Source organism: Taudactylus pleione, unplaced genomic scaffold (assembly GCF_031769625.1).
Source record: "Taudactylus pleione unplaced genomic scaffold, aTauple2 ptg000053l, whole genome shotgun sequence".
NCBI lineage: Eukaryota > Metazoa > Chordata > Amphibia > Anura > Myobatrachidae > Taudactylus > Taudactylus pleione.
The window spans coordinates 46,672,557-46,689,232 of NW_028284455.1; the positions used below are offsets into that span (position 1 = coordinate 46,672,557).

At 43.8% G+C, this 16,676-nt stretch overlaps 1 protein-coding gene across 1 annotated transcript in view; it reads left to right on the forward strand.

Annotated features, from left to right (window-relative positions):
• Positions 1 to 16,676, forward strand: part of KIF15 (kinesin family member 15) — a 122,395-nt gene that overhangs the window by 65,397 nt on the left and 40,322 nt on the right. Inside the window, exons 12-14 of the mRNA XM_088463904.1 lie at positions 7,866 to 7,954; positions 8,279 to 8,488; positions 8,915 to 9,092. Coding sequence (XP_088320030.1) covers positions 7,866 to 7,954; positions 8,279 to 8,488; positions 8,915 to 9,092 — 477 coding nt within the window. The remainder of the gene's footprint in view (positions 1 to 7,865; positions 7,955 to 8,278; positions 8,489 to 8,914; positions 9,093 to 16,676) is intronic.

Sequence of the window (16,676 nt, forward strand, 5' to 3'; positions counted from 1 at the left end):
CTACTTTTAGTACTCTGCAATTTCCTCATTTTGTTCTTTCGTACTCTGCAACTTCCCCATTTTGTGTCAGCTCTTCTAGGTGTTGCTTATTCCACACACTGTATCGTATTTAGTGCACCCAAAATGGCTCCCTCGTCTAGTTCCTTTTAATTGGTGTGTTATGTAACCTGTGGTAATTATTACCCAAAATGGCTGCACCAACCCTGCATTAAGCTCATTGTGTTCATTATTGTTTGGTATGTTTTCATGTTTCTGTAATACAAAAAATGTGCTATGCTTTAGATGCTTGTAAACAGACTGAGTCCTGGAGAAAAGTCCTATAAATAAAATAATTATTAATGTTTTGGTCCCTTTCATTGGTGCGCAGGCCTGCTATGTCAAGGTACAAATAAATATTGTTAGAACCTACAGTTCTCAAAAGAAAAAGCAGATCTGCAGAACGGAGATTCTAGAATATCAAGAATTTTGAGCAAAGTTAACTAACTTTACTAAAGGTTAGGAAAAAAATCTACACCAAAAGTATATTATAGATCAGGGGTTCCCAAACTCTGTCCTCAAGGCTCTCCAACATTTCAGGTTTTAGAGACACCCATGGTTAAGCACAGGTGACTTAATTAGTACCTCAGTCAATTTGATTTATCCACCTGTGCTTAACCATGGGTGTCTCTAAAACCTGAACTGTTGGGGTGCCTTGAGGACTGCGTTTGGGAACCTCTGTTATAGAGTGGGGTCACTTTCAGGTGGTGTGAACTAAGAAATATACCACAAAGTAGTCCTACTATTTTTTTACTGAAGTTATTTTAGACAAGTGACTAAAGCTGGCAACACATCTAAAGATTATCTGTCCTACCAGCCAACTAGTTGATTGGTTGGAATGAAAATCTGGTAAGGAATGCAATCAGCAATTTGCTCCCAAACACTGGAAATTTAACCAAAACTGTTGTTTGAACAAATAGTTTAGATCAAACATTTAACAAACTTGTCTGACCGACCATTTTCATCTGTTTACTGACATTTAGGAGCAAAATGCTGATCATCATTTACTCCAATACGTTACCAGATTTTCATTCCAACCAATCAACAAGTTGGCTGGTTGGATGTAAGTTGGTCTAGTGTGCGGTCAGCTTAACAGTGAACTGTAAAGTACAAATGCCTGCGTTAGTGGCTCCAATGTACAGTAAGTTGGTTATGAATGAGTATGTAATGTTCAAACAGGTTACATGAAGATAAAACCAGCCCTCCATCATAATGGCATTTAGATCTTGCTCTACCTTTTGAGTCTTTGTAAAAAAAAAAAAAAAAACCTCTGCATATACATACTCCGTAAATAGTATTTTTAGTCGCTATTGCTTAATCAAATAACATATTAAAACTTAAAAAATTATGATCTGAGGAATCATTTCTCAATTACTTTCAGGATAAAGAACTAATACTAATTTTCTGCCAAAGGTGGACTGTCCCTTTCACATAAATCGAGATAATTTTCCCTATGTTATATCTAAAGCCACAATGTTCAAAGAAAGATAATTTAATTAATATTTTTTGAGAGCAATACTTTGTCTAGAATTAAAGAGTATAGAAATATAAAATAACTGTTTATTTTGTTTAATAGTAAGAGTAAAAGCCAAGCAGATACAAAGGCCTATATTGCTAAATGGGTGAAATCTTGCAGTCAAGATGCCTATAATAAGTGAATGTGCTAGAAGATATTAGAACACATTCCACAATCGCAATGACATTATGGACAGCAGAATTTTCCTCTGTTGAAATTATGTAAAGCAGTTAGGTTAGTCCTCTATATGTACTTTTTCTAAGTAGTAATACATTGCTGTCCAAACATCAGCAGATGCGGTTTTTGGTAGAAAGTTGCTTAGTGCAGCTATATTACAAAAAAAAGGAGGTCTAAGGAGAGAAGAATATAATCCTTTTTAATGTAAGATTCATTAAGTTTAATTTTACTTTTTTTCAAGGCTATGGGGATAATTCAATTAGCCACGATAAGCAGCTTATCGTGTGAAATGGGGAATTCAATTAGATGCTATAAGCAGGTTATCGTGCAATCCTTTTAGCTGCGGTTTTCGCGGGTGCAAATTTTTACATGCTTTTTTCGCAAATTAATTTTCACCACTTCCTGAGCAGGTGAAAAGTTAGGGAAAATCCCTATTTCAAGGTAAACGTCGGGACTTGGTTCACAACCACTGGGACACCTTCCATAATGACCAACTAGGCAAAAATTTGTCCAATAATGACATGTAAGTTTTGGGTGAAAATGTACAGATTATATTGATGTGGGACAGATATATGGGGGTGCTATATGAATGGGACAAGTATAAGATATACAAAGAGTTTCTAATAGAGCGTTTCACACTGCTGCCGCACCTAACACTTGCACCCAAAAGCTAGATGCAAAATATAACCAATATGCAGATGGTGTATGAACACCGTGTTAGACCATACAGCGCTGTGTTTTTAGTAGGGATGTGCAGGCTCGGATAGGTTCGAGTTTGCACGTGGAGTTCGGATTTTTCCCTCCAAAAAAACGGAACTCAGAACGAGGCAAAACGTCATCTTACATGGACGAACATCATCATTCCTGGTCTTTTGTCCAGGAATGATGATGTTCGTCCATGTAAGATGACGTTTTGCCTCGTTCTGAGTTCCGTTTTTTTGGAGGGAAAAATCCGAACTCCACGTGCAAACTCGAACCTATCCGAGCCTGCACATCCCTAGTTTTTAGTGTTCAAATCCGATATGATATCAATATATCAGATCATAGCTTTCATAAACAACATCAAAAAAGAAATTGTCCATCAAATCGGTCACTCAAAAAATGATTCTTGTAGCACAACACCATATGAAGTCTTACAGTGCTATATTAGTAGTGCTTGAATACATGCATCACTCCATAACCGTCCTGGGCGATTTCAAAATCGCAAAAAAAGGGGCCATATTCCTCAAACCAATTGTTCAATGTAGATCCTAAAGGGCATATTAGATTGTTATAGTTAACCAAGGAATGAATGTTATAGTTAACCCTCCATAGGGGTGTCTAACCCTAAGCCTCCCCCCCCTCGGGGGTGCCTAACCCTCCCTAGCCTAACCCTAAGTCCACCCCGGGTGCCCTAAGACCCCCCCGCGGCTGTCCGCTCACGGCGCCCGGCATCCCTTCGATCGCGGTGTCGGGGAAAATGTCAGGCGTCTACATCTAGATGCCCGGCATTTCACCCTCGCCAAGATATGACAGTCAGGAAGCCGGCTGCCGGTATTAAGGCAGCCGGCTTCCCGATTGTATACCGCTCAGGCAGTCCCAAGCTTTTATTTTATGTTTTATTTTATTTATATGTTTTTGAGTTAGCAGTGCTGAGCGTCTGTATTAAGACTCATGCACTGTGACTCCGTCTACTTCCACCAGACCGCAATACCAGTAACGTCTTTGGTGATTTTGATGAGTCACGGCAGAGCTTGCTAGCAGCTATGACCCGGACTGCAACCGGACACACTAAGATGTCACGTAAGGTGATTCCTTGCTTACGGGGAATGGCGCGCAGCAGTCCTTGCTTTCGGCGCTGGAGACGCACCGGATACCGCTACAGTGAGGGCTCGTGGCCGTCCGCTCCCTCACTAGACTACCGGGGCCTTATCGTCTGACGCCGGGGATCGGCAGCATACCCGGCTGGTTGACGCAGCTTAGGAGAGGTTGGCTCTCCCTCGGCAACTCTTCCCCGACCTAGACGCAGATCCATCAAAGGTTTTCCGGTGTCTGGGTCGCTCCTCCTATCCTCCTCGTGCATATGAGACACTCATAGTCCACTATCTCTGCTCTGCTGAAGCGGTTTGGTCTCAGTAGGTTTTGGGTCATTCTCCCTGTATACCTCTCCCATGGGTCAGGTATATAGTGCTCTATATCCTACCAAGCCTTGTGTTTGAATAGTTGATAGAGGGTCTATGGCAACTAAATTACATATGCATTGTATGTGACTGTTTGCTAGCTGCTGTGTTGATACTGCCTTTTATTTTCTGACTGTCACTGTTTTTTTCTCCTCATCCCTCTGTTGCAGGTGTGTGGGGGTTTTCCTTTGTACGTCACATTTACTTGTTTTTTTGTGAAGGCAGTCACATTATATTGCATTGTTACCTTTATAATTGATATGTCAAAAGGTAAAGGGAAACAGAAGGTGGAGACCCCTGTGCTGGTTTCATGTAAATCCTGTTTGGCGAGCTTGTCCCCTCAAGACTTTATAAAGATTGGTTTGTGTGCTGTCTGTTATAAAGAACACCTCACCAGTCCAGTATACCCTCCCCTATAAAGGAGCCATCTTTGGGTGTTGTCCTTGTCTCAGGTGGATCGTTTGGCTACTCCCACACTGCCCCCTTTAATGGGATACCCACAGCATGCTGTGTTTGCCCCTCTTATACATCCTTCCTGGGCGGATTTTTATGCCCACTCAAGCCAGAGTATGGCTCAGTCGGCTGTTGCAAACAGACCGGTTGTCACTAAGGCGCCTAAGCGGAGGTTATCTTTTTATCAGTCTGCTCAGCATGTAGATTCAGACGCATAATCGGAGGAATCAGATGATGCGCCGGGTTCTTCTCCGGGGTCTAGCTCAGGAGAGGAGGACCATCTTTCTACAGTGGATGTTCCTTCTTTGGTGAGGGCGGTCAAATCGGTTCTAAATATACAGGATAATAAACCGGCAACTAGAAAAAAGGCTCCAGTATTCAAACACCAGAAGGTGGTAAAAGCTGAGTTTACGAAATCTGAGCACCTCACTGAACTTATGGAAGAGGCATGATGTTACGAAAAGATTAATATTGTTGTATCCTTTTCCAGCTTCTGAATGTAACAAGTGGGAAATCCCTCCTACTGTGGATGCAAATGTGAAACATTTAGTCCAGAATGCTACGTTGCATATTCCATCAGCATCTTCTCTTTAAGAGCCTACAGATAGGAAAATTGAAACATGTCTTAAAGTAGTATTTTCATCATCTAGAGCCGTTACTCGACCAGCTATGGCTTGGGTAGCCGGGGCATTCGAAGATACTCTACCAATGTGAACAGAGAACAGCTGACATATATCTCCCACATATGGGAAGCGGCCTCCTATTTGGGAGAAGCTACAATAGATGCTGGGCTCCTAGCTTCTAAAGCATTGGCAACCTCAGTTGTGGCTCGTAGAGTCCTTTTTGGTTAAGGTCTTGGAAAGCGGATACAGGGTCAAAGAAGGCTCTTACCTTTTTTGAGCATTTACTTTTTGGAGCAGAATTAGATAAGATAATAGCTACCCTGGCAGCTTCAGAATCTTTTCGGTCCTTTCGTCCTCAGGGACGAGCAAAAGGACAGTTTTTTTTTCTCCAGGCCGTCTAGTTCTCGCAGGACAACCAAGCAGCAAACTAAGAGGTCCTGGCCGGGCCAGACGTCCAACTTCTAAGCCGGATGACAAACCCTCTGCCTGATGGGGCGGGGCCTCCCACTGTGGGATCCAAGGGTGGGGGGCCAACTTCACCTGTTTATGGACTACTGGCATCAAACAACAACAGACGCCTGGGTCCGAGAAGTGCTCTCTCAGGGGTATGCCCTCACTTCCCGGAGGCGTCCTCCCCAGAAGTTTTTTTTTTTTTTTTTTTGTACAACTCTCCCATCAGATTCTATCAAGGCCTTGGCACTCCAGGAGGCTATTTACTCGCTGCTGAAGGCCGGGCTGATAATCCCGGTTCCTGTGGGTCCACAAGGAAGGGGTTATTCCAATCTATTTTTGGTTCATAAACCAAATGGGTCTCATCACCCTATTCTAAATTTGAAAACACTCAACAAGTTCATCCGTGAACCCAAGTTCCGTATGGAGACTCTTCGGTTAATTATTTTGTAGATTGGAAGCTTGCGAGCAGGGCCTTCCTACCTATATATCTGTTTGTTATTACCCAGTTTTGTTCTCTTAATGCTCCAATTGTAAAGCGCAACGGAATATGCTGCGCTATATAAGAAACTGTTAATAATAAATAATTTTTATGGCTTCCCTGGACATTCAGGATGCGTATTTGCATGTGTCGTCTACACCAGGGCTTGACAAATTTTCCTAATATCTAGGAGCCAGGATGAAATTGTAGGAGCCAGATAACTGTCCCCCACCCCCCCAAAAAAAAAAAAAAAATTAAAGGAGTAAGGAGCACAGCTCTGTGTGTTATGCAACCTTTATACACGCTATACTAGTCCACAAAATGGTCACAATTGAATGGATACAGTAAAATGGAGGCTCTGCACAGCTCCCCTGCTCCACCCTCCAGTAATAACTGACCACATTTAATACAAAACAATGGTGCCAGAAAATACAACAAACCCCCCCTCCCCTCATGGTCCTAAAACTATCCCTCTGAAGCCGCTCCGCAATCCCTGGCCACGCATTGACCCTACTACCGGAGAGCTCTATGCAGCCGGTGATAGGAGACAGTAAACAGCCAGGATGTACAGGAGGATCAGCGTAGACTTGGACAGACAGCAGGGATCAGAGCAGGCCAGGATGGAGAGGAGACGGACACAGGCACAGCAGTCACCGCAGGCGACACTCAGCACATGCACACCGCAGTACCATACCTCCCAACGTCCCGCATTCAGCAGGACAGTCCCTTTTCTCTGGGACTGTCCCGCCTGCGGGCCACAGTGTCCCATGGGTGGGGGGGAAGTTGGGGTAAGCATACATCGCTCCTTTGCTAAGCAGAGCAGTGGGTATGCAGAGCGAGAGCATGCTGTGCACATGCGCACAGCATCTATTCACAGCACGGGGGGGAGCCCGGGGGCAGCCCAGCATCTCGGAGATGCTGGGCATGCCCCTTAGTGATGTAAATGAGCTGACGAGGATCTGCTTCCTCCCTCACTGCAAAATCTGGTAGCCAGGCAGCAAAATCTGGTAGCGATGGCAACCTGGCCCCTGGGATTTGTCGAGCCCTGGTCTACACCATCCCTCCAACAATTTCCATGGTTTGCTGTCCAACAACATTACAAATTTCAGGCACTGCCCTTTGGTCGATAAACAGCGCCTTGGGTTTTTACCAAAGTAATGGCGTTTATGACAGCCTACCTCAGGCGTCGGGTATCAGAATACTACCATATCTGGAGGACCTTCTGATATTAGCTCAGTCTACATAATCTTTTTTTCTCCAGATAGTTTGGCAACAACTTTATTTGAATACAGCTTCATTGCCCCACTAAAATATCCATATAGGTTACATAAGTAGCATAGTGCGTGCCATAACCATTTTGTAAATTTAGCCAAGCTTTGGTGTTTCTGCACAATTTTTGCTTATACAGTATATGAAAGAACATTACTGTACTTATGAGCAAGTGTGATGAGAACAAGGTGCCAGGCAACTAGCAAGTAAAGGTTAAACCTACTTGGCATCCTCTCTCGTGTTAGTACTTGTTATTAGGATTATATCAATACATGCTGCTTCATGTGTTTTTAAATGTTACAGTTCTTAAATGTTGCCAGGTGTGTTCACTGAGCACTGCTAGATTCCATAACATGCCCCTCCAAGGTGTTCCGGTCACTTCAGGACACCAGGGAGGGTACCCAGCCAACCAGAGGCACTGACTGTTAGTGCCAACCGCTATCACAGAACTATGCTGGACTTCCCTCACTACTGTGCCGCTTGTTCCAGAGAATGGGTTCTCCTACAGACAGTCCTAGATTAAAATGAGGTATGGCTTGATATGACAGGTACTAATATGATAATACTCCTTTCTTTGGTTGTGTACAGGCTGATACATAATGGTCATTGAGCTATTTGTAGATACAGATATACATAAATCTATATAGATCTATAATCTTTATTGCTTTTAACTTTTTTTTTTTTTCCTTCTTAAAATTCAGCACTGTCTATCGATGAGAATTTTACAGACCATATGAATAACTTTTTAGAGGCAATGATGCTTTTAGAAAAATCCGACACTGAAAAGAAGGTAAGATGAAATGTAAAGTGTAGCATTCTTTCTGCAAGTAAAAGAATATCACTTCACTGAGTAGTGTTGATTTCATGAATATGGGTCATATGGTAACACATGACCACATTCATGTCTCCATGAGAAGAGACCAGATAATAAGGCAATATATCAGCCTGGAGAATGGAGAATTAGGGGATCCTCTGTAGTGACATTTTTGAAGTATCTTCTTAATAGAAATACAGCACAATAGTAAAATAAACATTTATTTCCATGTGTTTTATGAATTGTGAAGGAAAGAAATCTTGACCCTTTAACATTGTATGTTTAAATAATGTTCTGTAGACTCTCTTAGAAAAACTAGCCCAGCTTGACGATCTCTGCAACAAGAAAGAAAAATTCATCCAGTCAAACAAAATGATAGTGAAATTCAGGGAAGATCACATTACCCGACTTGAGAAGGCTCACAAAGAAGGTCGGATTTCATTGTCAAATAATGAACAAGACGACCTCATAGCAGAGCTGAAGGAAGAGCTGCATGTTTTAAAAGAGCAGGTACAAATTGCACTTTCTGGAAAATGCTATAGTAAATAAGATAATAAGCTGTGTTGACACCAGATTAATATTTCTTTACTCATTTCCTTTTTATAAGGGTGTCTCCTCAATAATGGACCACCCTGTATAAATTTTGTGTGTATATATATATATATATATATATATAATGTGGCCAAGGCAATCATTCAACCTGCTAGTAAACTCCTCCCATTAAGATGGTATTAAGCGGACAGCTCCAACTTTAAACAATGTGGCCCTTCAAACCATATTTTTACATTTGAATATTGTAGCAAGAATATAGATCTATTCACTGATGTAAGTATATGTATTCCTTGAAGTATACCTCAAAGGACTGGTGATGGTTTGTAATAGAATCTGTTATCGCTGAATGGTTGATTGGTTACTCTTCTGTTCACATTCTATCAGGTTGAGCACCACCCTCGTGTAGCCAAGTATGCACTGGAAAACCATAGTCTCCGAGAGGAGAATAAACGCCTTCTCTCCCTTCAGTCAGTGAAACGGGCGCATGAAATTAATAATTCTATGATGGCAGATCTTGAGAGAGCATTTATGGAAGCCACTGCATTGTTAAAGAATAATGGAGGTAATTTTACATATACCTGTAAATTTATATATTTGAACTAGAGAGTAAGTAAAGCTCCATAATCCTCTATATGTAAAAGCCTGTTTATTATGGAGTTGAATGTTAAACTGAATTGTTCATACTAAATAAGTTTAATGCTTTATCACTCATACTTACCATGTTAGGAGGCAATAACAGAAAGTGACAGACATTTGCTTGGCTTTGTCTTGCTTTGCATAGACTTGTAATTGGTTGAATCATAAACAGTGAAGATGACTGCATTTTCTGCATTATGCTGTATTTGTTTTTATTTCTTGGTTCTTTGTAGTAGACTATCTGTGTACTGTTCAAAAAATAATAGTTTCATTGTTCACACTGAGTCAAAATACTTAAAAAATGTAGGGTCCTACCACACTGTTTCTGGGTTCCATCGGATTGTAAGGTTAAGTGTAACATATAAAACTATTTAAGGCCTTTAAATGTACCTCAGACTGCACCACATGGCATGAGACCTGCACTAAGCCCTTAAATTCACCTCAAAACACCCACATCCATGGCATTACACCTTCCCACATGGAATATGTACAGAAAACTGCTGGTAAGGCATAGCTATGTGGCTACTTAGGAATGACAGTGATGTCCTATTTAAAATACAGAAAGAAAGACATTTAATGGGCCTGATTCTGTCAGAAGCTATGCAGATATTCTGTTTTTAACTGTGCATGCATATGGCTAGAAAGACACACAGCACGTGTCCCATGGTATGTGCATACAGAAATGCAGGACTGACTGATGCACACAGTCTCAGAAATGTGCTGGTCAGTGACTGGGAGGGCGAGTTCAGACACACGGAGGTGCACATTCTTATAGGAGTGTTGCCAAGGTGGTTGTGGACTCAGACGTGTAATCGCTCATGTTGGAGGCCATGCTCTGATGAAGAATCTGCACCTAGCATCGGGCCTGCTGAAAGTTTGGACAGTGAGACCGATAGTTGCATCTAAAGACTCTCAGATGGTTGCATCTAAAGAAGCGGGATTACATCGCCTAAAGACGCTCAAAGTGGGCGTCTCAGCTGTTGCGTATTTAGACACATTGCACATTCAGACGCACCGCTGTACACCAGGGAAAGTTTCTACAGCTATTAGCATAAAGTCACCAACTGTACATCTGCAATTGACACACACCTGGGCGCGACTGAATCCAACTTCGAATCAGGCCCAAATTGTTTATTATATATTATTCTAATGGTGCCAAAATGCATATAGATTGAGAGGGCGGTCTGTTAATTTTATATTCTGGTGCTATATACACACAATCTTTTAGGGAGAGGGGGCGTTGGTATTGCATTGGGTGGGGGGGGGGGGTCTGTTAACACACAAACAAGCAGTATATACATCCTGACAGGCGCCACAGTCTGTAGCTTCTTTAGCCTCCCCAAACAGTATATTAAACATAACATTGTGGATTCTGCAAACCCTTAATCAGGCTCAGGTCTAAATACAGGATCTGGCTAATCTGGAACGGATTACTATGCTTCCAGAGGGCTGGACTACCCGGGCAGACCTCAAACACCTACATTCATGGCCATTCAGACTGTAATACAATGACCGCACCTTGACTGGTAAGCACAACACAGACCAGTGTCTCACCATTCCTTCCTTCCATCCAGTGATTGACATACTATACACCATGTACACACACACATGTAATGTAATTATACACCTAGTAAACACTTACCCGGCAACTTGTCTGAATCATGCCCACCCTGCAGGTGAGCCAATCACATACCACAGTGCCCCCACGGAGTGCTCACACCCCACAGGCTCCTCAGGTCACTAACTAAGAAGCCACGGCTGTATTGATATGGGGATAAAGTTATCTCGGACGGAGATGTGCCGCTGCCAGACACTCATGTCTGAAACAAAATAGCATCAATATCTAATTCCTGGCAACCAGCAAGGGTGCTGTGGACTTTAATATTGTCCTACCTGCAAGTATGGATTTGCCACCCTCAACTAACGCTGGACAAGGAGTGGGGCACATGACAGGTCAGAGAAAGGTGACACATGAAAGCTGGATTTGGAGCACATGGCTGATATGACAGGACTCTGGGGAGAGGTTGGTGAGGGCCAGGTTTTTGACACGGTACGGGGGTTCTCTGATTCCAAGGCTCAGCTGATATATCTCTACATGGGGGATGCTGAAGAGACTGAAAAGTGTGCCGCAAACACCTGACGACGACTCCTGCTTATAGAATCTGCAGCTGCTGACTTAACTGCCAGCTACTGACCTTGATAACGTGGCAGAAAGCTACTGGCCGCAGCATAGTGACTGACTGCAGAGTGCGTCCCCTGGAACCCACTAATTTTATAAAACTGAGTCAATGATCCTAACTTTTGGGTAAAATATGTCCTATAACGCAAAAATGCGATCCCTCCGTTTGCTACGTTACTTTTGTTTTCCACACTAAACAGTATTTTACCATTATTGTAACCTCAAACCATATGTTATCCTTAGTACTTATTTAAGGATATCCTTATGTCTATCCCAAGCACGTTTATATTGCTTTACTGTATTATCCTCTACCAACTCTGATGGGAGCCTATTCCCCTTTCTGTGAAGTAACTTTTCCTCAAATTTCCTTTTGAACCCTACCTCCCTCCAGTCTCAGTGCATGTCCTCGTGCTCTAATACTTCTCTTCCTTTGAAGAATGTTTCCTTCCTCTACCTTGTTAAAACCCTTGATCTATTTGAAAGTTTCTATCATGCCCCTCATTTCCCTTCTCTACTCCAAACTATACATATTAAGATCTTCTTTAAGGCCAGAATGTATTAAAATCAAAAACATGCAAACAAATAGTGAGGTTTAGACTTATTTTGGCTTTTTTACTGGTATTTAAAAAGTAAACTAATTGATCATTCTAATATCCATTCAGCACATCCATCTCCCAAATCCCCTTTGAGCTGAGCCACACTGCATCTTGCTGCCGCTATCATCAATAGTGGACTCGTCATTGCAGTCCTCTATAGAGCCTGACTGGATGGCTTGAAATACTGACTTTTGAGCTGAAGTTATATTAGATCAGTGGTTCTCAAACTCTGTCCTCAGGACCCCACACAGGTCACATTTTCCAGGTCACCCAGCAGCTGCACAGGTGTATTCATTACTCACTGACACATTTTAAAAGATCCACAGATGGAGCTAATTATTTCACTGATTCTATGAGGAGACCTGGAAAACATGCACTGTTTGCGGTCCTGAGGACCGAGTTTGAGAACCTGTGTATTAGAGGGTTCTAAAAACACTGTACCTTTTTAAGCTTCTAAATTAATTCAATTTGCACTAGGCAGCGTCTACTACTGTGACGCCAGCGTACCCGTGCCATCAAAATCGCAGCTTAGGGGAGATAGGCGCTCCCCCGGCCACTCCTCCTCTATCCCAGACGCAGCTTCCGGTTGCGGATTCCCGTGTATGGTTTGCTACTTCTGACCACCTCGTGTGTGAGACGCTCACAGTCCACCTTGGGTGCGCTGCTGAAAGCTGTTGGTCTCAGACGTTAGGTCTGTCTCCCTGTATACCTCTCCCCTGGGTCAGCTATAATAGCACTCTATATCCTACTAATTCCCCTGAGGGGCTGGTTAGTTGATTCAGAGTCCATTTGCATTAGCATTTGATTATGTTTTATGCATTGTATGTGACTGTAATGCTAGCTGCTGTATTTATACTGCCTTTTTGTTTTCAAAACTGTCAGCTATAGCTATCAATGTTTCTCCTCATCCCTCTGAATGTGTGGGGTTTTTCATTTGTGTTAAGTCACATTGCATTTATTCTTTATACCTTAACCTGTTACACATTGCCATGTCTAAAGGTAAAGGAGAGAAAGATATGCCTCCTGTGCTGAAGTAATGTAAATCCTGTTTGGCAGGCCTGTCTGAGCAGGGTTTTGTGCAAGATGGGTTGTGTGGTGTCTGTTGTAAACAGGCACCTTTTTTATCTTGTGCACAAGCACAAGAACCACCCTGGGTGGCCTCTTGGTCTCAGGCTTTGTCGCATTTGGTGGACAGGGCCGCAGTGTTGCATGCTCTGCCACAATACTGCCTCCTGCTATGGGGTACCCACAGCATTTGCATCCTTCTATGTATATGTACCCCATAAATCCCTGTTTGTTTTCTTCTTCTGCTCACTCTAGTCAGAGTATGCTGCAGTCTATAGCCCCTCAGCAGGTGCAGGCAAATAGACCAGTGGCAGTAAAGCAGGGGCATAAGAGGTTATCTTCAGATGTTGCCTCAGGATTCTCACTCAACCCTCATCATACTCTGATACTCAGAGTTTGGGGTCTTACTCAGTGGAAGAAGACCATCAATCTTCTGTGGATGTCCCCTCTTTGGTGAGAGCGGTTAGATCTGTCCTCTGTATAGAGGAAGAGGAGGTTCCGCCGAAATCTAAGACTCCAGTCTTTGGGCGTCAGAAGGTGGCTAGAGATTATTTCTTCAGTTTGAACAACTGATGAATCTCATGTCTGAAGCATGGTGTACTCCAAATAAGCATTTCCATACTACAAGGAATTTAACCTCTCAATACCCATTTGCACTTGGTGAATGTAACATTGGAAGTTCCTCCATTGGTAGATGCTCATGTAACTAGATTGATCAAGAGCTCTATATTACCCATTGCTGCAGCATCCGCATTAAAAGAGGTTACAGATAGTTATCAAGTTTTCTATTTAAAATCAGTGTTTTCATTATCTGGAGCTATTACCAGACCAGCTATGGCTGTAGCTTGGGTAGCCAAAGCTATGGAAGAATGGACAAAGTCTTTGGAGGATAGCATGCCGAATGCTACTAGATAACAGCTGTGTTATCTCTGTCAGATACAAGAAACAGCTATGTATATGGGGGAAGCAGTCATTTAATGTAGGTATCGTGGCTTCTAGGGTATCGGCAACTTTGGTTGCAGTTCGATGAACCCTTTGGCTAAAAACCTGGAAGGCAGATACAGGGTCCAGGAAGGCCCTGGAGTATTTTCCTTTTGTTGGGAAGGTACTGTTTGGACCAGAGCTGGATGACATAGTGTCTTCTCTGGCGACATCCAAGTCTGCGGGGTTGCCGTCTGTGACTACCCCTAAGTATAGGCAGTCATCAGCTCGTTCCTTCGCCCACAGAGTAGGGCAAAGGGAAAGTCTTCTTCTAGATGAGATAATTCCCATAGGAAACCGCAGACCAGGAAATCCCGGTCAACCAGACATCCTGCTTCCAAGCCGGACGATAATCCCACTGCCTGATGGGGCGGGCCTCCCCCTGGGGGGTCTCTGGGTTGGAGGCAGTTTTCTCATGCTTGGCATCAACCGACTAAGGGTGCCTGAGTTCGAGAGGTGGTCTCTCATGGTTACGCCATCACGTTCCTGAGGCAACCTCCTCACAGGTTTGTTGGTACAACCCTTCCTTTAGACCCGGTCAGGGCCTTGGCCTTCCAGGAGGCTATTGGGGCCCTCCTGAGGTCAGGCGTTATAATCCCAGTTCCTGTGACGCAACAGGGAAGGGGTTATTATTCAAATTTTGTTTTTGATCCAGAAACCAAATGGGTCACATCGCCTTATCTTGAATCTGAAGTCTCTCAACAGATCCATCCATGTACCCAAATTCCGTATGGAAACCCTACGGTCAATTATGCTGGCAATGGAGCCTGGAGATTTCATGGTCTCCCTGGACATACAGGATGCATGTCTGCATGTTCCTCACCAAGAATTTCTGAGATTGGTGGTAGATCAGCAACATTACCAATTTCAGACTCTACCCTTCGGGCTGGCCACAGCCCCTTGGGTATTTGCCAAGATAATAGCAGTCATGACGGCTCATCTCAGACGATAAGGAGTCAGGATACTGCCATATTTGGATGACCTGATATTCGCACAATCTCAGGAGATATTACAATGTCCTCTTCAGATGACCATTGTCTGCCTACAAAAGCACGGCTGGCTAATCAATTGGAAAAAGTATTTTTCTCCAACTCAGCAAATGGTGCACTTAGGGGCGCTGCTGGACTCTCTGGGTCAGAGGATTCTTCTACCAAAGGACAAGATTGCGGCGCTACAATCCCGTGTGCACAGTCTACTTTGCAAGCAAGATGTGTCAGTTCACTTGGCAATACAGGTGCTGGGCACCACGGTATCAACATTTGACATGGTGGCTTATGCCCATTTCCACTCCAGATCCCTGCAACAATGGATTCTATCCGATGATACTGACCATCCCAATGAGACAAAGTCTCAAATGATCCGCATTTCGCCAGAAGTTCGCCTCTCCCTCGCCTGGTGGCTGCAGACGACTCCTCTAGACACGGGTCGCCCGTTATGAGACCCAGATTGGGTACTCCTCACCACGGATGCAAGTTTGCGAGGATGGGGAGCGGTGACAGGTAATCACACCTTTCAGGGAAGGTGGACGGGTCAGGAAAGTCACCTACAGATAAATGTTTTGGAGCTTCGTGCACTGCACAGAACGCTCATTTTGGCACAGGACCTCCTTCATGGCAGGCCTGTCCAGATTCAGTCTGACAACATGACTGCAGTGACCTAGATCAACCATCAAGAAGGCACACAAATTCCGGGAAAGCCATGAGAGCTGTGGCGAACATTCTGCTGTGGGCAGAATGGCATCTTCCAGCAATCTCTGCAATATTCATCCCAGGAGTCCTCAACTGGGAAGCGGACTTCCTGAGTAGTGGTCTCTTCATCCGGACGTCTTTCAAATCCTGGTGGGCAGGTGGGGATTACCGGACGCAGACCTCATGGTGTCACGTCACAGCCACAAGGTCCCCAGGTATGGGTCCAGAACTAGGGACCCCTCAGCTGCCTTCGTGGACGCTCTGGTGGTGAGGTGGGACTTCATGTTGGCATACCTGTTTCCTCCTATCTCCCTCCTCCCAAGGGTGGTCAGAAAGTTCAAACAGGAGGGCAGCAAGATAATACTAAAAGCTCCTGCCTGGCCCAGGAGACATTGGTTTGCAGATCTGACCGTGTCTTTATGACCGGATTTGTTAGTGCAGTGTCCCTGCCTATATCCGGATTTACCTCGGCTGGCTTTGACGGCATCGCTCTTGAGTCTTCCATCTTAAAGGCGAAGGGTTTCTCTACTTCTGTGATCCAGACGATGCTAAGGTCAAGAAAGCCAGCTTCTGCCTGTGTCTATCACAGGATTTGGCATTCATTTTTACTTTTGGTGTTCCCACAGAAATTATGACCCTAAGGTCTTCAAGGTCTCGCGAGTGCTTTCTTTTCTTCAGGCTGGGTTAGACTTGGGTCTTCGTCTAGCTACCTTGAGAGTTCAGGTTTCTGCATTGTCAGTTTGGTTTCAGTGCGGAATTGCTCCCCTTCCAGATGTTAAAACATTTTTGTAGGGGGTTCTCCGTCTGCAACATCCATTTGTCCCTCCGGTGGCACCGTGGGATTTATCTTTGGTTCTCAGGGCACTGCAAGTTTCTCCCTTTGAACCCTTTGAAAGTGGACCTTAGATGGTTGACAGCGAAGACTTTCTTCTCGTTATTATTTCCTCAGCTCGCGGAGTTCTTATTTGGTAGAACTGTCATGTCACTCTCCATATTTGATT